This window comes from Larus michahellis, chromosome 4, assembly GCF_964199755.1.
Source record: "Larus michahellis chromosome 4, bLarMic1.1, whole genome shotgun sequence".
NCBI lineage: Eukaryota > Metazoa > Chordata > Aves > Charadriiformes > Laridae > Larus > Larus michahellis.
Genome location: NC_133899.1, coordinates 58,666,997 through 58,688,036, shown reverse-complemented (window position 1 = coordinate 58,688,036; position 21,040 = coordinate 58,666,997). Strand labels below are relative to the sequence as shown.

The 21,040-nt window shown below is 37.8% G+C and overlaps 1 protein-coding gene across 4 annotated transcripts in view; it reads left to right on the top strand.

Annotated features, from left to right (window-relative positions):
- Window positions 1–18,786, top strand: part of STXBP6 (syntaxin binding protein 6) — a 153,780-nt gene extending 134,994 nt beyond the window's left edge. For all 4 annotated transcript variants that reach the window (XM_074585045.1, XM_074585044.1, XM_074585042.1 and 1 more), the window contains 2 exons: window positions 10,008–10,165; window positions 15,570–18,786. In XM_074585045.1, the coding sequence (XP_074441146.1) occupies window positions 10,008–10,165; window positions 15,570–15,593 (182 nt within the window). In that variant the 3' untranslated portion in view covers window positions 15,594–18,786. The remainder of the gene's footprint in view (window positions 1–10,007; window positions 10,166–15,569) is intronic.
- The last annotated feature ends 2,254 nt before the right edge of the window (window positions 18,787–21,040 follow it).

Here is a 21,040-nt window from a genome sequence, read left to right as displayed (position 1 = left end):
CCCTATTACCTCAGGGGCCTCTGGCTCGTCTCCATAAGACTTCAAGTGTGCTGCATTGCAGACAGCACATCTCAAAACAACAGTCTGTGGGCCCTCACTGCACTCCATCCCTCTAACTGTTGCCTGTCATCCCACAGCTTGTCACGGGGAAGCCTGACACTGCCCCTCTCCCTCTTCAAACCTAGTTTAAAGGTCTGTCAATGAGCCCCACTAGCTTGTGAGCAAAGACACTCTCGCCCCTGGAAATCCTCCTGTTCAGGCTGAGCTAGGAGAATTATAGATTTTAAGGCTCAAATTCAAGTTGGGAAGGATGTTATCCTTGAAAGATAAATTGAGAAACTGATTTTCAGATTTAAATCTACAGCTTCAACTATTTCAAATTTATAATTAAATTAATAAATCCAGTGAAGATACTACTTTCTATGAATGTTCTGTCTTTCAGATCACTTAGTCATCCCTTCTGTCTGATGATTTAAATATTGAAATTATCTGGAGAACATTCCATTCATGTGATACGGGAATTCATTAAGTTGTGAGAGGGAATTATCTAATAGGATTACAATCACAGAAATACTATTTCTGTAATCTTCTACTTAAAAACTCAAGCTGTTTAATAAGGCTTTCACGTGGCTATTTAAGAGAGTTCAGAAACCTTTCTCTGTTTGGTTCTTTTTAGCAACACTTTCTTTTTTATTCGAAGAGCTCCTAAACAAGGCGGCTGGGGCCAATACACATGAAAGGAAGTGTAACAGTCACATGGCAGGGAGGTGAGAGGGATGAAAAAGGAGGGTAAGAACATGTTCGTCCTGTTAACCTTTATGATCAGCTGTTACGTTACAGTAGTAATGGAAGGCCTTGGGCTAATGGTAGTTCAGGAACCGTAACTCTCTGGTTATTATGACTTTAATAAACCAAGTATTCTCAGTAAGAAGGCACAGCTTATGGAATTGTGAAGTGCCACAGTTGGAACCCCATCAGTCTAAATATTTTAATTTTGAAATACCTCAGCTTCCTGAGTTAGAAGCCTAGAGTTCATTTAGTCCTCTATTACTGTTGTAGTGTTTCTGGTGGGTCATTCTGGACACAGCTGTTCCTTGTTGTGAACAGTTTCCTTGATAATTTTGGTGGAGGAAGAGATTTGCCTTCATGTCTTCAGTGCTGTGTTGCAATAATGAACAACTGTTCATTTATTTTTTTTCCATGGCATAATTCTTTCTCCTAACAAAACTTACTGGTTTGATTGCAGAATTGGGCTAATATGTGGGAGTCACCTGAGCCTTGACAGCCCAGGGGAAACTTTTAGGCTAGAGAAACTTGTAACTTCCTCTTTCCCCTTTTCCTTTGAAAAAACTCCCTTTCTAGGCAGTTGAATTGCCATCTGAACAAATGCCAGGTGAAGAACTTGAGCTTGAGCTTCCTGTGGTCACTTTCTTCTTTCTGAAGTGTTGTTTTCAGTGGTTAAGTACAGTTTGGAGGGTGGACGAGGAGGTGGCTTTTACAAAGCGCTTTCTAAAAGAGTGACTAATCAGATACAAGCTAGATTCCAACTGTGTTTTATTATTGACAGTAGCTGATTGAAACAGATGGGAGAAATGTGCACTATAAGCAGAGAAAGCGTGCAGACATAAACGTAGTCATACCAGTCCTGGGTGACTGGGTTGTTGCAAAAAGGTTGCCCTTAAATGTATAGCTCCTAGGTTACCAGACCACGTTCTCCCTGCGGACAGCTGTTGTAGCACAGCCAGTCAGTCTCGGGCCAGACACTGCATTTTTCATTTGATGTGTTCAGACCATTACTCTTGCTGAGTCCATCCTGACATTGACCGGTTCCCACTCAGTCTTCGTCATTCTTACTCAATTAGCTACAACTTTATTTCAGCCTGTGTGCTAACAGAGGTTGATGATTTTGAATATGCTACTTAAATAGTCTTTTTTGTAAATACACAGATTGAGTTTTGTAGCAAACACAGAATTTTCAAAGTCACTTACCTGGTTTAGAAGTATGAATCTATTGACAAATACACTGTGTTCTATGCCTCCATTGTAGAGGGTTAGTGCATTATGTTTCTCAATAATAATTAACACTACTTAATCAGAAGCTCAATCAATAGTATTGACACAGTCACTGTAAGCAGTACCTTTGTTTCAAAAAATCTTGTGTTTTGTCTTCGGGGCATGTTGCTACCTGATTTTCCAGCCAAGCCTAAATAAATGTCAGTGCTTCGGCGAATTGAATTTGAAACAAAACAACAAAAAAAGTGCATCTGGAGTTGTGTAAACCTTTTGGATTACCTTGACAGGGAAAAGGTGAATAAAGCTTTGTTGGTTTTGGTTGGGATGGAGCTCATTTTCTTCAGCCAGTATAGTGCTGTATTTTAGATTTGTGACCAAAACTGTGTTGATAACGCACCAGTGTTTTAGGTGAGCAGTGCTTACACAGCATCAAGGCCTTCTCTGCTTCTCATTCTGCCTGCCCCCAGCAAGTAGACTGGAAGGGGACACAACTGGGGAAGCTGACCCAGATTGACCAAGGAGGTACACCATACCATGTGACCCCCATGCTCAGCAGTAAGAGCTGGGGGAAGCTACCTTTTCCCAAGGTAACCATTGCTCAGGGACTGGCTGGGCATTGGGCAGCTGGTGGTGAGCGATTTGTTTTGCATCATCTGGTTTTTGTTGCTTTTTCTCCCCCCACCCCCTCTTCACTTACTAAACTGTTTTTATCTCAACCTTTGAGTTTTCTCGCTGTTGACCTTCTGATTCTCTTCCTCCATCCCACTGGGTGGGAGCAAGCAAGCAGCTGGGTGGGAGCTTACCTGCTGACCAGGGTCAACCCACCACAGGCTTTCATTCAAAATAGATTATTTTCACATTAAATACAACTCTTTATAGTAGTCACTCTCTTATTATCCTATATAAAATCTGTTTCCCCTTTCTGAATATTCCTTACAGAAAAATATACTGATTTTGAATAGAATTTGATGGATACTTCAGCTTGTGGTCATGAAGAAATTTAGGAGATACGGGATTTTGCCTGCTGGCAGAAATGGCTGAAAGGGTTCAGCCAAAAAAACCATACTTTCTTCTTTACAGGATGACATCAATGTCAATAAAAATGCATGTGGAAGTTAACCCATTTCCTGCGAATTTTACCAGTCAGCTAATCAAAAGCATCAAAGCTTGCTAGCCTTTTCAGTATTCACAGCTTTCACAGCTCTCCACTCATGGCCCCAGTGGAACCATTTGGCATCTTAGTCTCAAGAAGCAGCTTGCCATGGTGCATAGCTGCTGGTCTTTGTTCTAATTGCGCATTCTACTCCTTGACAGGTTGGCTGTAATAGTGGCATTGCTTGAGATCCTGTAGAATTCCAGAACTTTGCCAGAGTAAGCCCCTTTACAACAATTACAAATTAATGGGCAAATGTCACTGCTCAGTAAGATTTTTAGACTTTATTTGGTTTATAATCCCCAAGAAAAATACCCTTTTTGGAGAACAAATTAGGCTTTCTTCCCACAGGGTTTTCGAAGTTATTACATCCAAAGTCTTTTCCGGCTGGGATCTTTAGATACAAAGTTTTTCTCAAAGGTGCAAATTTCTGTGGGCTTGGCCTGTATTTCATATACTAGGTTAATAATCTTGACTATAAATATTTATCATTAATATTTAATACTGATTTTAATTTGTCAGGATTTAACTGTAAGAAGATATTTGCTTAAAATGTAGTAAAAGTAACAGCATAATCTGCCTCACCCTCCTCAGCGCCCCCCAAGGATTAACAACATGTTGAGCAAAGTAAAGATAAGAGACCAATTCCTACAATAAGTTGAAGCAAAGATATGTCAAATGAATTTTTCTAATTTTACTGTTTGAAATTTGAATCAGTAATTTGATAAGATCAGTTTCTTATGTCTAGTGCATGGACTCTTAAGAAACACTTCTTATGTGCAGGGTTTTTCTTCCTTTTCTTGTTCTTTGTCAGATTTTCTGAGGAGAAAATCTTTTTTGATTCTTCTTCTCCAATTTTGAATCTGGTCTTACTTAGGTGTCCCAACAGAGTGATACTTGTAAAGCTTTAAATAACATATTATTTCACATATCATCTACACAATGTAGCTTTCTTTTAGTATCTGAAAGGACATTTATCTTTTCAGTCAACACAAATAATCTGTGTGTATAAAAGCATTTATATTACTTTAATTGTTCAAAAGTATGAATAATTCACTTGACACCGTTGCTATGGAGTACTGAATAAAACAGAAGAGAATCTCAGTAGCTCAGGAGGTATTCTCATTATCAAGAGATCTCATCAATTAATTTTTTTTTTTGTAGTCTAATGCCCTTATCTTGTTTAATGTCACTATTTAAGCTAAAAGGACACTAGCATCAGAGATAATACCTCCATTTTCTTCCAACTGTGGCAAGAAAGGTTATCCTACTCAGCTGTCCGTGGAAACAGTTTTTATACTCCCTTGCAGAACCAGAAAAAGCATTTGGTTTTTTGTAATACAGCTCTCTCTAAGATTTTGCAAGCCACACTGAGAAATTTGAATACACCTTGCTTATTAGCAATAAAAATACTGAACTGTTGAACCCTTAAGGTAATTAAGGTAATTTTTTTTTTTTTTAAAGACCTCATCTTTTTCACTTGATTAAATTTTATTCCCTGTGCTCTGCAGAAGTCATTCTGTTCATGTGCTGCTTTCAGGTTTTTGTCAGCTAGTGGTCTGCTGTTTTTCATGTTACTTGATTTTCTTTAATTTATGTGGTTCTGGTTAGGATATGTTGAAATAGAGGAGTTAAACTAAACAGCGGAGGTGTAACTTGGGAAGAGAAATAATGCTATACTATAACCGCTTTCCTTCTTCGGACCACTTTCCTGCTCTACAAAAAGCATCTCTATGATGCTTCCTTCTTTCACAAGGATATGTTCATTCTTAATTGATAAGCACTTTTCTGTTCTCCCTGAAGTCCTTTAGTTTTATATTGATATTTTAATTGTTCAGTGCTTTTGGTTCTTAAGTGATGAGTGCACAGGTAGTTAACAAAACACAAAATTGTGAAGGAGAAAAAAAGCCACTCTTTGTATTTGCAATCGATGTTTCCAAACTTCTGTTGACCTTTTAGTGGCACCAGTATATCTGAGTGTAAATAGCGTGTGTAGGCATATAGAATAATTAAATTGTGATGGAGGTGGTCTTGTTAATGAACTTTAACTGACTGTCATTATGCTTTTAAGCTTTATTCAGTGACATAGGTCCAGTTTTATGCAGTTCAGTGGGAACCATAAATACCTGTTTTCTTTAAATAAAAAATAACTTGTCATATGATAGGCGGAACTTCTTAATTATCGTAGCTAATTGCATTTATTGCCTTCTCAAAATAAGGTAGTTGCTAAATGCTGCATTAATGCATATACAATTAAAAACTGCTTGCATTTACAAATCAGTCACTGTAGAGTCTTACCACTAATGTACAGATATAATCTCTGCATTGAACCACAATACATTTGATATGGCTAAGAGAGAATGCGATGAACCTTTTATGAACATATGATGAAACAAATAATGCAAACTAAATAATTGTATCTCTAGAGACCAATTAGTTTCTTCAACAAATAGACCAGTTCCCATGCTGGTTGATGATAGTATCTCTATATCTTTCAGGTGCTGGGTATGGTGGGTTACAGATATACTTTTCTCTTGTACATGATAAAAGGCCTAAAGCAATGTCACCTGATTTCATGTGCTGCAAGACCCTCTGGTATAGCTTGTGAGCATGAGAACTAAAAATTTAAAAATGAGTCTGAGTGGAGCTGTGGTGCTTCCTGAGAAGTGTTATTTCTTTAATTCTTATGTCCATAAGCAAGTAACATGGCTAGGATCACTGGTCTAAAGCACTCACCCAAGTGCAGCTGCCCTTCTGCAATTTCTGCACCTTTGGGCAACAATAACGTTATATATTATTATACAGGTCACTAATTGAATTTTTTAAGGGGAGAGGGGAGTTTAATTCCAGTAGTTTATATTTCACCACAGAAAATTCAAAATAAAATGTATAATTTGCTTAGCAAATTGGATTAGCAAGCTGTGTAGCTATTGATTGATTTGGAAATCTCCATGTTTCTTTCCTCTGGGTAGGCAACTTCAGATAATAAGACAAAAAGTATTATAGAAGAAAAGCTATATTAGAAGCAACCTTATTAAGCCACTTGTTTGAGTAACTGAAAAAAAATTAGCAGTATGTTGCTGTACTTTTATATAAAAAAAAAATTAAACCGAAGAATCCCACTGAATTAAACTTCATTTGTTTAGTTTCAAACTGAAGTTGGCCTAAATGTACATGTTTGGTTGATACTAGAAATTAATATTAACCTAATATTTTATATTAAACTCAGTATAAATACATATGTTCTCCATGTTATCTGGCAGCGTTTGCTCCACTTACTCAGTGACTCTGCAAATACTCTTAGGTAGCAAAAAGGTGTGTGCTTGCCCTTAATAGAGACTTCAAAAAAGTTGTTTAATAAAATGCCAAGATATGAAAACTTCCCTATTTTTCCTTTCATGCTTATTTGAAAAAGAAGAGTCTGTAGTCTCAGCCACTGGGATCTGTTCTACAGAGCTATAGAAAGATACACGTGCTCCAAAAATGGGAGAATCTCCGTATACCTTAGAAAAAGCAGGAGCGCAAGCACACGACCCTTTCTGCTTACAGTGAAGACTGTAACCATGCAGAATTTGAGATTGCAGGCCCTTGGAGTTGAACATCATGGGAACAATGCGAGTTCTTTCCTACTAAAAGCAACATCAGCTGACCTATACCCATATTTTGGTCATGTTTATCTCATCTTGAAGTGTTATAAAATCTCATTCCTGAGCAGATGTATGTGAAAAGCAGTCGAAAGTCTTCCATTGAGGAGCTTGTGATGAGAAGTCCTGAAATCTTTTAGACTCTTCATGGGGTGGGCTGTCTATGAGGGGAAGTGACTAATAGCAGTTGTGTAAGCAAAGATGGAAAACAGACTTTCTAGACTCTAGGAAAGAGATGTCACATTTTTTTCTTCAGCGGTTCAATGCAGCTGGCTGGCATAAGTTTACCATTAAGTATGTATAATTCAGGCAGTTTTGTTGTTCAGTCGTGGAACAAACTTCTCTGGAGATCTTGAATCACAATAGTTATCTCCTGAAGAATGGCTTAAAAATTTTGTAGGTTGTAGGTGATTTGTTCATAGGAATGATTCTCCAATACATCCAGTACAAGTGTTGCTATTCTTGCAGTGATACTAATACAAGGACGAGGTATAGTCAGTCATATCAGCCACCACCTACACATGCTCTAGAAATACACTGATGAAATTCAATAGACTACTGACACATGAGTTTCTGTGTTGCTTGTAGATTAGAGTGGATTTTGTTATTGTTTTACTGACATTCCATTGGAAAAGATTACCTAAAAGTAGTTATTCCAAAACAGTCTCAGAATAGTAACTTCTACAAGTCACTGGCCATAGAAAAATACATCAGATCTTACCTGGAGAGAACACAATATTGTGTCGGTTATAGAGAAAAGCAATTACTGTCATTGTACCGAATTTTCACGTTTGTTCTTCTCTGATGAAAACAATGTGGAGAAATAGATATCAATCTTTGGCCACAAATCCTGATATTTTCAGGGATATAGAAAATTCCCAGTACACCTTAAGACTTGAGAAGATGCTTAGTTTTATAAAACTTTCCATGTATCCTGCTGCCCTTGAATTCAGCAGAAGCTGCTGTGTAAAGCAACAACAGGGTTAATCCAGTGTTGAGACCTTTCAGAACTCTTATACTAGAAAACTGACACTGATTTGTACTGATCTAAAGGTTAAAGCCTTTAGATCACACCACCAAAAAAGGGAAACTATTTCCAGTGTGGTGTTGCCCAGTACATGTGTTTATTGGAAAAGCTACCTGAACAGAAGCCAAAATAATCTCCTAAGAACTGGCTTTAAACAAGCAAATTATGAACAAAATAACAATTGACTGAAAAATCTTGAAGAACATGTACAATATTTAAGGCTGTTCAATTTTATTATCAGACTCCCAGTGACTGGAGAGAGACCACTTGAGAAGATAAAGTTTCGTTTCTGTCTCTGCAAATTCCAACTCACAGTATTCTCAGATATTCATCTCTTCAGTATTTTCCTTCTCTAAATGCAGCCTCTTTTGTTCCATGCAACAATAGGGAAAAAAAACCCAAACCTGTAGCTGTTCCATACCCTATACATCCATTATTTTTAATTACTGATGAGAAAAATGTAACAATATTGGTATACAGGAGGCCAGGGTGCTCTTTGCTTAGTATTTCTCATGTTGACTCATCATATATGAGTCATTGTGTGTAGATTCTTGGGTTCCTCCCCCACCTCCACAGTTTGGTACTAGTTGTGTTTTACTTTAATAAAGTTTGAAGGCATTTTTTTATCTCAAGAGTTCCCGCATGTGCAGCTTGTACTGTTGTTCCACAGGATACTTGGGGCAGCCTTCAGTTTCACTCTTCATTGTTTGTTTGCCGTTTCTAAGGAAAGGAGTATTATCTGTAAAATGAGTCTGAACGGGTCTTTTGTTCTTCTTTTTCCTTACTGAAACTAATAGCAAAATAACTCTTTGAATTAATGTTTGGGATTTATTTTTTAACCTGGCAATATTTTTGAAGTAGACACACTTTTCAGATTAATGATAAAAAGCAGTAGTTTTGTGTTTATTTTCTCTTGACTTTTTATGTCCATAAGAACAGCAGACTTTGCTCTAACAGCAGATTTGCTGTAGTGCTCAGTTCAGCTTCTTGTGTTTTGTACCTTTACCAGCATAATTCATTTAAAAATGTTTGGTTTTAATGCTGTGAAAAAAAGACTCTGTGCTATTACAATATTTGGGGCAGTTTAGAAAACGGTCAGCAATGGCATGCCTAGTGGTTAATACTCTATGTGTCTTGGCTCTCGCAGTGCCTTTTTATATATCTAGACAACAAATTCCTAGATAACGAATTCCCTGTAAGGTAGATTAAGTTTTAAAGTTTGTGGAAGACACCGAGGCACTACTGTATTGCAAAAAAGCTGAATTTTTACTAGTCTTTTTGCTGAAAAGGTTCAAGGATAGGACAAGATAATATTTTTTTGGTCCTTCGTGTATTTTAATACATACCAGTTTATACTGATAACATGTAACTTTCTCTGGAGTTTTCAGTTTGTACTGTTGTTCTTATTATAAACGTTCATCAGCAGTTCATTCCAGAAAAAGGACAATCCCTTCTTGTGAGAAGCAGTGTAGGAAGGAGCACTGAAAAAAGAGAGCATTTAAAAGGGATAAACGTAGAGGAGAAATTTGGTTCTGTTGAAAACTTGAAGAAAGTACTACATTGTGTGCCAGAGAAGAAACAGAGACACTGATAAGTTGATCTGGATCATAAAGCTAAAGGCTTAGAAGATATTAAGCCTTGCTGGGACTCCAAATACTAAGGTTTAAATAAAGTATGTTATCACTTGTAACGTGGATGATTCTCCATGTGGAGAAGGGTCAAAGGTAGCATAAAAAGGGTCAAAGCGCAGCATAAAATAACTGTAGTAATAGCTTTTGGGGTGCACTTGTAAATGAAATATTATTATAATAACTAAAATATGGAAAAATATGGTGAATTCATACACGTGTCCTGTGGTGTCAATCATTTATTATCTAGGGAAATAGTGTAAATTCCAAAGAAAGTTAATCTGTATTAACATGAGAGTGTTGTGAAGAAGCTGTGCGCACTTGCGAATGGTTTCATTGATTTAGTAGAATAGCTTTCTTATATTCCCCAAGTATTATGTTTCCATATGGTACCTGTTTTCATTTGCTAATAATCTGGTTTGAGTGAAAAAAACAATAATTTATTCCACTATCCAAAATGCAACTAGGTGGTAAACTAGCAGATAACACATCAGAAGCATGCATATGTTTGGGTGTTCTAATATTTTCTTTTGATATTGCAGGGAACAGCATACTCCATTCAGCAGCAGACAGTGTGACAAGCGCAGTACAGAAGGCAAGTCAAGCTTTGAATGAGCGTGGTGAAAGGCTAGGTCGAGCAGAAGAAAAGACAGAGGAGCTGAAGAACAGCGCTCAGCAGTTTGCAGAAACTGCCCACAAGGTAAGACTTTGGTGGGATAAGGCTCTTAGTAGGTTAAAGTCACACATTCATTTCTTTTGAGAGGAGGAAGTTTTTGAAAGAATTGCAGTCAGTCACTGTTTACAAACAGCTTGCTGTTTTTCTTGATACCGTTCCTCACTTGTGAGATTTCTGGTTTATAACTGTTTCTGTGTATATATCTGAGGTTTGCTGCATTTCCACCCGAACTCATATTACGTATTTTCACCTTCCTGAAGCATACTTCAAATCCATCTTCCCCCTGCTGTTTGGTACTATTCCTCATACTTTGTGCGGTAGCATAGTGAAATTGTTGTTAATCCCCTTTGATAAGCAGTCATAGTTCTGTGACTGTCTGTTTGTAAAAACCTATCTCTTTATGTCTGGAAATGTTATTTATCAGGATTTTGAGGAATTGTTCCATCTCAGAAATGTGTGGACATTCCCTGTTCTAGGTGGAAGGTATTGACAGTGCTATGCCTGTTGCTTCTGCTTGTGCATAATAGTGCTGAGCTTCCATCTCTGTGAAAGAAATTCTAGGCATCCACAGCATTTGATTTGGTGGCTATGTAACACATCCACAGCAGACAGAATGCTTTAAAATAAAAAGTTTTCTGAAGGTGAGCAACCATTTTAGCATGCAGGTTTGATAGTTGTGCTGCTTGGCACGGTCTAGGCTTTATCATGCTTATACCAAAAAATGTCTTCCTACTGCATTAACACTAGAAATCCTGGATTGATATCTTGCAGTTCTATACAAGCTTCTGTCTTATGTAGTCTTTGAAATGTCACAAAACAACTTATTTTCATAGAATCCTGGGATAATCCTCTACTTTGTGGTCCATTTAGATTAGCATGGTTCATCTTAGTGGCCTGAGTATGGTACAAGCCTGCTCTTCCATCTAACACCGCCACCTTTCCAGCACCACCCTCCCCCAGTGGTGATAACTATGTGAACCAAGAAAACCAACCTTAAAGAGCAGCTACCACTGCTTCTAGGATAGGTGGCAAAAGGTTTGCCGCTTTAGAATAAAGCGTAGAGTGCTGCTTGGTAAGGAGTTCAAAAATGAAAAATGCCTCTGATAGTTGGGTCGCTATGAATCTTGGTTAAGATTTGAATAGGTTTCATTAGTCTGTGTTGCCCTTTCATCTTCCTCGTGTGCAGAACAGCAGTTCCACAGATGAAGACTTGCTGCGAACAGAAATAAATTTTTTCAACGTGTTCTATTAGGAAAATCTTATTTTTAAAAATCTCAGGATTAGAGGATCTGGTATTGTAATAAAAATACCATCTTTGATAGCTTGTGCTGTACCATATTTAGAAGTAAAAGTTTAAAAAATCCTGATGTAATAATTCAAAACAAATATTGGAAGCAAACATGGCAGGAATGGTGGAGAAGCTAAAAACATCCACAAGTATTTTATTTTTTTAATCAAATAAAAAACTATGGAAAAATTCTCAATCAGGATTTTGTACGTAGTCATTTGAGTTTACATATCCCTGTAGCAGTAAGCGAGAACAGTTTCTGCAGGAAATGTCTAAGTGATGCGGAATAGAGAAAGATCATCTCCATTTGGACTGTGTGCTGGGCTGAGATTTATGAAATCTTCCTGCCAGTCCAGTTCCACAGATCACCAGTCTTCCCCAGATGAGTGTGAGGCCTCGTGCTGTTGAAGCTATCCCAGTTACCAGGTGCCTGAAACAGGAGCCTGACAGTCTTGCAGTGGATGATAGTTAAGGATTTGTAATAAACGCTTGGGTTTTGTCTTTTTAACAATAAAATAACATCTCTTGTTTGAAGAAAACAAAATATAGTTTAGTTCTTAGAGGACCCTAAATGAATACTTGTCCTCTTAATGATCTTAAGGATAACTTAGTAAAATGGGGTTTACGACATTTTTTTTGTGTGCAATTTTTCCTGTATTGTTGCCCCAACTCTTGAATTCTGTCGTAGAGGTGCTGTAGTCCTGCAGTTCCTCTACTGTTATCTCACAAAAATGCATATGGCAGCCACTCAGGAATGTTTTAGGTTAGAGAGGCTGTTGCTTTATGGTGGTGTGCTTTGGTTTGCAAGAGTGTGTTTTGGTGGAGCATTTAGGAATAAGTACAGTATTATTTATTGTTAATGTTCCTCTGGTTAAGTCTTTGAGGAGCAGCTGCTACTCAGATCTTACATGTTGTTGGCACAGAAAAGAAAATATATGACTCCAGTGAAACCAGGAAAGTGAAGTCCAGCTGAGTGTTTCTTAAATGGCAAAATTGTAACTTTCTGGCAAAACAGCGACAGTGAAGAGAAAGGCACCAATTTTAACTTATAAGTGTTTGTGAACACTTCGTGCAGCAAAGCATTTTGGTTGCTTTTTTTTAATCCCATTGTGGTTGCTTTGCCATTTGGTTCCCATTTTGGTTGCTTTAGAGTTGCCTTCAGTAAAACAGTAAAAGTACTTTGAATTATTGTCAGCCCATAATTAATTTTGCCACTACGGTATCATGACTGGATACAGATTTCTCTTACAGCTTAATTTGTTTGTCTGGACATTACTTGGGCAACAAACAGGAGCAGCTGGAAGCTGTTAGGCAGCTGCAGAACTATGATATAGTTGCCATCATGGAAACAGGGTGGGATGACTCACACAACTGCAGTGCTGTACTGGATGGCTATAAAATCTTCCGAAAGGATAGACGAGGAAGGAGAGGCGGTGGGGTAGTCCTGTATGTTTGGGAGCGTTTTGACTGTCCAGAGTTTGACAATGGTGACAACAGGGCTGAGTGTTTATGGGTAAGAATCAGGGGGAAGGCCAACAAGGCAGATATCGTGGTGGGAGTCTGTTACAGACCACCCAACCAGGATGAAGAGGTAGATTAAATAATCTGTGAGCAGCCAGGAGAAGTCTCACAGTTGCTAGCCCTTGTTCTCTTGGGAGACTTCAACTTAGCAGATGTCTGCTGGAATTACAATACAGCAAACAGTCTAGGAGGTTCCTGGAGTGAGTGGAAGATAACTTCCTGACACAGCTGGTGACTGAGGCAACTAGGGAAGGCGCCTGCTAGACCTGTTTGCAAATAGAGAAGGACTTGTGGGTGATGGGAAGGTTGGAGGCCATTTTGGGCATAGTGATCATGAAATGACAGTTTTCAATTTTTGGAGAAGTAAGGAGGGGGGTTAGTAGAACTGCTACCTTGGACTTCCAGAGGGTAGACTTTGGGCTGTTCAGGGGACTGGCTGGCAGTCCCTTGGGAGGCATTCCTGAAGAGTAAAGGACTCCAAGAGGGCTGGCCATTCTTCAAGAAAGAAATCTTAAAGGTGCAGAAGCAGGTCATCCCCATGTGCCAAAAGATGCACTGACATGGAAGAAAACCCACCTGGCTGAATGGAGAGCTTTGGCTGGAACTCGTGAAATAAAAGAGAGTTTGAACTTTGGAAGAAGGGGCAGACAATCAGGAGGACTACAAGGAAGTTGTGAGGGGTGTTGGTTGACAGTTGCTTGAATATGAGCCGGCAGTGTGCCCAGGTGGCCAAGAAGGCTAACAGCATCCTGGCTTGTGTCAGAAAGTGTGGCTAGCAAAACTAGGGAAGTGATTGTCCCCCTGTACGTGGCACTGGTGAGGCCACACCTCAAATACTGTGTTCAGTTTTGGGCCCCTCACTACAAGAAAGACATTGAGGTGCTGGAGCATATCCAAAGAAGGGCAACAAAGCTGGTGAAGGGTCTAGAGAACAAGTCTTAAGAGGAGCAGCTGAGGGAGCTGGGATTGTTTAGCCTGGAGAAAAGGAGGCTGAGGGGAGACCTTATCACTCTCTACAACTACCTGAAAGGAGGTTGTAGACCAAGGTGGGGATCGGTCTCTTCTCCCAGATAACAGCTGATAGGACACAAGGAAGTGGCCTCAAGTTGCATCATGGGAGGTTTAGATTGGATTTTAGGAAAAATTCCTTCATTGAAAGGGTTGTCAAGCACTGGAACAGGCTGCTCAGGGTAAGTGGTTGAGTCACCATTCCTGGAGGTATTTAAAAGACGTGTAGACGTGCTGCTTAGGGACATGGTTTAGTGGTGGACTTGGCAGTGTTAGGTTAACGGTTGGACTAGATCTTAAAGATCTTTTCTGACCTGAACGATTCTATGATTCTCCTTCAGCTACGTGTCAGGTTATTTTAAGATAGAAAACGTGTAATGGAGGCAGTGGAAGATGCATGGCATAGGAATGCTCTTTCTAGCATCTTTAAAAAATATCTTAGTCACCTGTAAAAAGCCAAAAAAAAACCCAGCAAAAAACCCCACTTAGTTTGCACCAGACACAATAGCACTCATAGAGTGCTTCTGTTTTGGCTATCAGAGTCTGGTTTTAGTTGTGTAAAAGCTGGAACTTGGTTCAGGGTATCTATCAAATCCTCCGTATCACACCTTCTTCACCATCTTTGTTTGACTCCAGAAAAATTCCTTCCCTTCATTGGTGACTGCACAAGAGCTCAAACTTATGGATTCTGTATAACAAAAACTTGTTGTCAAACTTGCCTGCTAAAGACACATTTTTCTGAAAAAAAATATTATTGTTTGAGGGGAGAAAGGAAAGTGTTGGTTGGAGTTCTTTCATGCTGAAATGCGTTTCCAGTATATCTCTACAAATAATAATTTTTTTTTAAATGGCATATTAATGACCAGGTCCTTAAGTATCAAAGGCTTACATCAATTAAATTTGAGTCATTTATTGATCAGCATTTCACTGGTAGCAAAGGAGAAAACTTTACCTGCCCCTATCAGTTATCTTTTCTAGGTAACTTCCTAGAGGGTTCACTCATCTCAGCTTTGTCGGCATGCTCTTATCTAGAGATAACCAATTTTTTATTATACAGAGCCTAAAACCAAGTTCTTTGCTTGGTTTGTCTACACATTTTATAGAGTGTATAAACTCACTTCAGCTCTTTCTTCTCCCTCTCATTTCCAGTTTTAAGTCCATTTTTGAATTATTTGAAATGGAAGTAGTCTGTAATCACGGAGGTAGAACAGCAATCAGTCCTTAATTTTTCATCATTATGTAGCAGCAGAGGTGCTGAACAGGTGTTTTAAATTACTTATCTAGAATTTCTGATTGTATTTAACAATGCAAGTCATTAGGTCTAAATGACTGTTCTTTTAAGCTTGTCTTTGTTTCTAGCGTCTTGCTCTAGCCCTCCTCACGGATAGCAAAATAATGGAACATTGGGAAACACAGCTATGAAAGCAGATAAATCCTGCCTCCTCAGCATAGCCAAGGGAACGACTGCATAGCTACGTGCAAGGAAGTTATGGATTTCAGGCATTTTTGGAGAATTTACAAACTTTTCTGATCCAGACTAGCCACATTAGCTTGATAACAGCTATCATTACATGTGATATCTCTTTAATTCATTTTTTCTTTCTTTTTCAGCTTGCCATGAAGCACAAATGCTGAGATACTGCCCAAAGTTGAAATCCTCCGGAGAGAAACTGAAAAGGCTACATTCAGCAACTTTTACAGGAGATCCAGACTTCTGTGTGCTTTTTTTCTTCCAGTTCAGTGGAGATGCATTCTTTCAGTTTCTGTGCAGGAAAAAGTGTTGCATTTCTACCTTTTTGACTTACTTTTGTTCCTCTTTTGTAATATTGCTACACAGTCCTGCAGTACTTTCTACCTGTATTTCAGTTGTTACAGGAGTGAAAGCAAACAGGGGAAATGGACCAAATGACAAGCTGATCAGGATTAAAATAGTAATATTCTTCCCCAGTTGTACAGCAAATTATTTAACTGGTTGCGGATGTATGTGTGGAAATAAAATGCAAAGGGGTATACTTTTCTTCATTTTATGTAGCATCAGCAGAGTGTGAATGTTGGAATTAAACACCTGGGGTTGTAACTGTAGCGGAGAATAGACTGCTTTGTCCTGGGAAACAGAAAAACTTGTTTCTTCTGTCCAATGTAGGAAGTTTTGTATGTGCCGTCACCAGCATTCAGAAGTGCACATCTGAATTCCATAGGGGAATCTGTTACCAGTGCTGCATTTTGAATATTCCTGTTTTCCCTTCTGGATTGATTATTTGAATAGTATAATGAAACCTACAGAATGTATGCTTGAGGTTTCAAAATTGAAGAAAAACGTAATTTTTACATCTGTACACACATAGCTGTGCCTCAAACACAATCTAGACCTTAGCAATCTGGTATAAAATAACATTTCATTTTCTTTTTACCTGTGATTCTGTGGCTAAAGGCCTATGTAAATGAGAATGCAAAAGCCTGAGAATATGAGAATGCACTATTTTCCAAGTCTTCTGTTTTTCATAACTTCTACAGTAAGACTTTTTGGAAACACTTCAGAAATTTGTCTGATTAGAATGACTTTTGTGTTCGCTAGTTGTCTGATTTTTAAAATAGAGGCTTTCAAAAAGCATGTCTTGGTACAGTAGAGTCATAACTTCTAGTTTGGGTCTCAATTTTCAATATATATTATCACTGGAAGGGTGACTCCCTACTTCATTCTGTATTCACTATATGCAATATGTGCACTGTATTCTCTTACAAAAATAAGTAGGTTACTCTTTTCCTTCACAGCTGTTTTCTTAACACTTTTGTGATGTTCTAATACACTTCTAGAATGAAGAAAAAAAGAAAAGAAAAAAATGGTGCACTTTCTTTATTTTTGGTTTTTGTTTTTTCTTTTTTAACTGGTAAGCTAGAAACAGAAATCCTAGCTGAAATTTCAGCCTTCATCTTCTGAAGATGCCCGCTCTCCTTTTTTTTTTTTTTTTGCCCTCATCTTACCTGAAAGCCAGAAGCCAGGAAGCTGGCATTATATGAATGTACTGTAGTTTTAATTTACAATGTAGAATAAGATTTTTGCATTATTAATGACACTTTAAGCAGACTAAAATCCTCAGAGCAGTGCTTGTAAGAGACATAAAAGCTTCTGTAGTAATTGAGAATATTTTAGTTACTGCAAGCTGCAGTAACTGCAAGTCTCTTGGAAATACCCATTTTGTAAAACGTTGCTTGGCTTTAGGAAGACATTTGCATTTGAACTGAGGACACTGTCTGGTTAACTAGTTGCATTCAAACTTTACATCTATTTTTTTTTTTTCCCTGTAATTTAAACTGTTTTATATGAAGCTTTTTATTTAATTTCACGCTGGGAATTGAGAGAAGGGGTAAGTTTTTCACCCGTGTAGTACCATACGATCATGTAGATCTACTTAGCATCAGCTCTAACAGTTGCTACATCCAGCACCGTCAACTGAAAAGGAATTTGGCTACATCTGTGATAAAACAGAACAGGCTTATTAACAACGTGGGTTCTGAACACTCTGTTGAGCTCTGGTACCATTAATGCTTGCCCTGGACATGTCAGTAGCTTTCTGAGTGCTATTGTAATGATTATGGGTATTTCCGCGAATTAACCAGGAAAACAGTCCCTCATTAGAAATTAAATTTCTGCTAAAGATAAAATGTTAGGCTATTTTTTTTTAAAATAGCTGCATTAGAAATCTGTCAGGGAGTACACTTTTGACCACGTAGCTATCTTCTGTCGTCATCTTTTTCACTCTTACTTTTTTAAGTATATTCTGCTGCTAACCTCACAAGTCTTTCTTTTGAGAGAAAGAAGGAATAGGTTTTGAACTGCTGCCATCTAGCTGGTCTCCTAAGCTTGTCAATAATTTAGAAGAAATGTCTAAAACCCAGATCAGATAAACCTGAAAAGAATTACTTGTGTAAATTCAGATGAAAAGGCATAGGTTTTCAGGTGTTTACGTGAATGTCAGCTGAACAGGACAAGGTCACAGTTGCACGGCTAAGTTCCAGACCTTTCGTGAGTTGAACTGTTCTAAAACATTACTTTAGTCCCACTGACAGTTTTCCAGATTTTTTGGTTTTTATATCCTCCGGTTAAGTGTATTGTGTTATGTATCATAACTCAGGACTTCTATCCAGCCATCAAAAGCCATTTAGTATGGGAATTCTAAGTAACCTAGTGTTATTGGATGAAGGAAAAGCGGATTGTCTGTGTTTACTTTGTTCTTGCTGTTTGTTAACAAACTACAAGATTTGGTAGTTTTTAGAAATAAAAAATAAAAATCAGAGGTGTATAAATGTCTATCCAAAGGTAAATCTTAGAGCGTTGCAATTTCCTTCTGGAACTTAGCTTGTAGTGTATACAACCTAGTATTATTAGATAGTCATGTACATAACATATACTATAATTCAGGTTAATGTTTCATATGAACGAATGTATTTGTAAATTGTAACAACATCAATAGTTTATCTTTTTAAATTCCTGCAAAGAATAAAAATAATGTATTGTTAGACTTGACTACTGTACTGCAAACTCTGTCTTAAAAGGCTACTTTTGTGTCTAGCAAAAGTTGTGCATTATGTGAAATATTAACAAAAACATGCTCTCTGAAAAGTGATCTTAAAGGTAGGTAGGTTTTGCTATGATATGCCAGAATTGTAATACTTGCTGGTATCTGTTGTAACCAATTTCTTGAAAGTTCTCAAAGATGTAGAAATTATTTTGTGCCATTCTGGGGAAAAAAGTGGGACCTGCTCTCTTGAGTCATTACTGGAAACCCTGGTTTTGTCATTAAATACTTTAACTGTGATGAAAAGAAAACTGTCCTTGGATTATTTGATCTATTCTATCTATCCCTCTATTTGGTCTATTCAAAATAGAAATTATTTGTAAATGATATTTTTATATTTCGTTCTAGCAGAATTATATTTCACTCTAGCAAAACTGAATAAAAATGAGTTCCCACTGTAATGATGAAAACTTTCTAGAGAAAGAATACTGTAATTAAAAAAGAAGTAGCGGGAGCGAGGTTGAAGGATTTCATGCTGAAGCAGATTCCAGACAACAGTTAACACAGGTTGAAGTTAGCATCCTGCCTAAAGGCTGTACAGGTTAAGAAGAACTTTGGTGTTAATTTTGCTTTCAATTTTCTATAAAATGCTTATTCTCACATCTTTATTGTTTTCTTTTGGTCATCTAACTTTATTGATATTTTTTTATCAAACCAAAAGCAATTTTAATTGCCCTGTGGGAATAAAACTATAAAGGTAAAGTTGTTCTACACAGAGAGAAGCAATCCCATATATTCCAGCGAGAGCTACTTGCACAAGAATCGTATTGAATATGAACTGGCTGCTGACATCTCTCTTTTTCAGGCTTAAACATGGTCCCTCAGATCCTAATCTCAAAAATGTCCTGTTGACGAATACCGTCAACTAGTTAAGTTACTTGCATTACTGGGTAAATTTTGCCACAATGTATGCCATCTGATGTTGAATGCCATATGTGCCCAGTGCCCAAACTGTATGAAACTTTTAGGAAAATAAATAGATCTCTGGTGGATCAGAAGCAAACAATGCAACAGCATTTTCTTGTAGTTTATACATAACAATTCAGCTGTTCTTTTCCATCATTATTGTAAGTTTATCCTGTAAGAATACAAAAAGAAAATGGTTCATTTTCTGAGCGTTTTTTAGACCATTTTCACCATGTTGGCTTTTTTTTTCTTGTTCTTACCATTTTCATGAATCATCGGCCTAATCTGCTGCTGTGTATAATTTATGACAAAGATGATAGGGTTTTGTTTGTTATCTTTGAGTCACAGAAGAGGCTCAAGCGTGAATATTAGGATTTCTAAGTAGAAGACACGCTAGTATGTTGAGTGTGTTGGAGAGTATTGTTGCTGCCATGCTCCTGAAGGCATAACATTTGACTGAGAAAATCAAACTAAGATGCCAGTCACCTTCAGCTGCAAGCCACACTATCAGTGACAGTATGCGCCACTCCAAGTAGTGAGCAGATCACTAGACCTGTCCAGTACTCGCTAAGGATTGCACTGTCTCAGATTAAAAATTGCTTAATTTTTTTTCAAAATTAGCCTCTCATGGCAGTGGTCAGCTACCGGTGGGGTAATGACGTGAACTTATATAAACACTAATTTTTCCCATTATTCTGAAACCTCAGGATCCACTTCATAGCACATCATTTCAGCTTGTTTTGTGCACCATCTGGAAGCACTGTATGGTATTTTATATTTATGTTTCAATTATACTTCTTTATTATTATTATTTGAGTTACTATCTTTTTGGCTGCTGTTGCCCTCATGCAATCCAAATTGTGGTAACATTTTTAAATAGATAATTAATGTGATAGTGGTTAGCTTTAGCAGGGGTTGACTAGGGATTACAGGCACAAAAAGCAATTTACTATTTCTTTTCACAATGACTGAGCAACTCTAAACTGAGTGCAAAGATACTGTTACATGGAGGCATAGTAGTACGGCAGATCTTCATCATTAAGGCCAAGTATTCAGGGTATAAAAATAAGCTTGTTAGCTAAGGCAGTCAGGGGGCTTTAGACGTGTAGAGAATAGGCATGTAACAAAATTCTAATTGTTATTTTAAACAATTGCACAGGTCTCGGGTAGCTAAAATGGTGAAAACTTGCAGAGGAGCTGGAGTTCAGGCCTGCGTTTTGTTGAAATTCTGTTGCTGCTAAAGATGGGAGAACAAAGAGTTTTCTTCTGTCTGAAGTGTTGTGTTCTGCATAGAACAGAAAGGAAATGTGATAAAAATAAACCGGAAAATTTTTATAGTGTTTCATACTGTATCAAAAAGGAAGTTTTCAACACATGCAACTAACATTAATCAACATGCTGGTTTTAGCCGAATCGGGGGGGGTGGGGGGGGGCTATTCCTATTTCAGAAAGAAGAGATACAGAAAAGCTTTCTTTGGATTAGCATGATCAGAAAATAAGGATTTCTACACCAAGTGCATTTACTTGTGGGTAGTAGTAAGATTTTAATGAGACTCCTTCTTTCCAAAACCTTTATGAGTTTTATTAAACCGAGTGTCT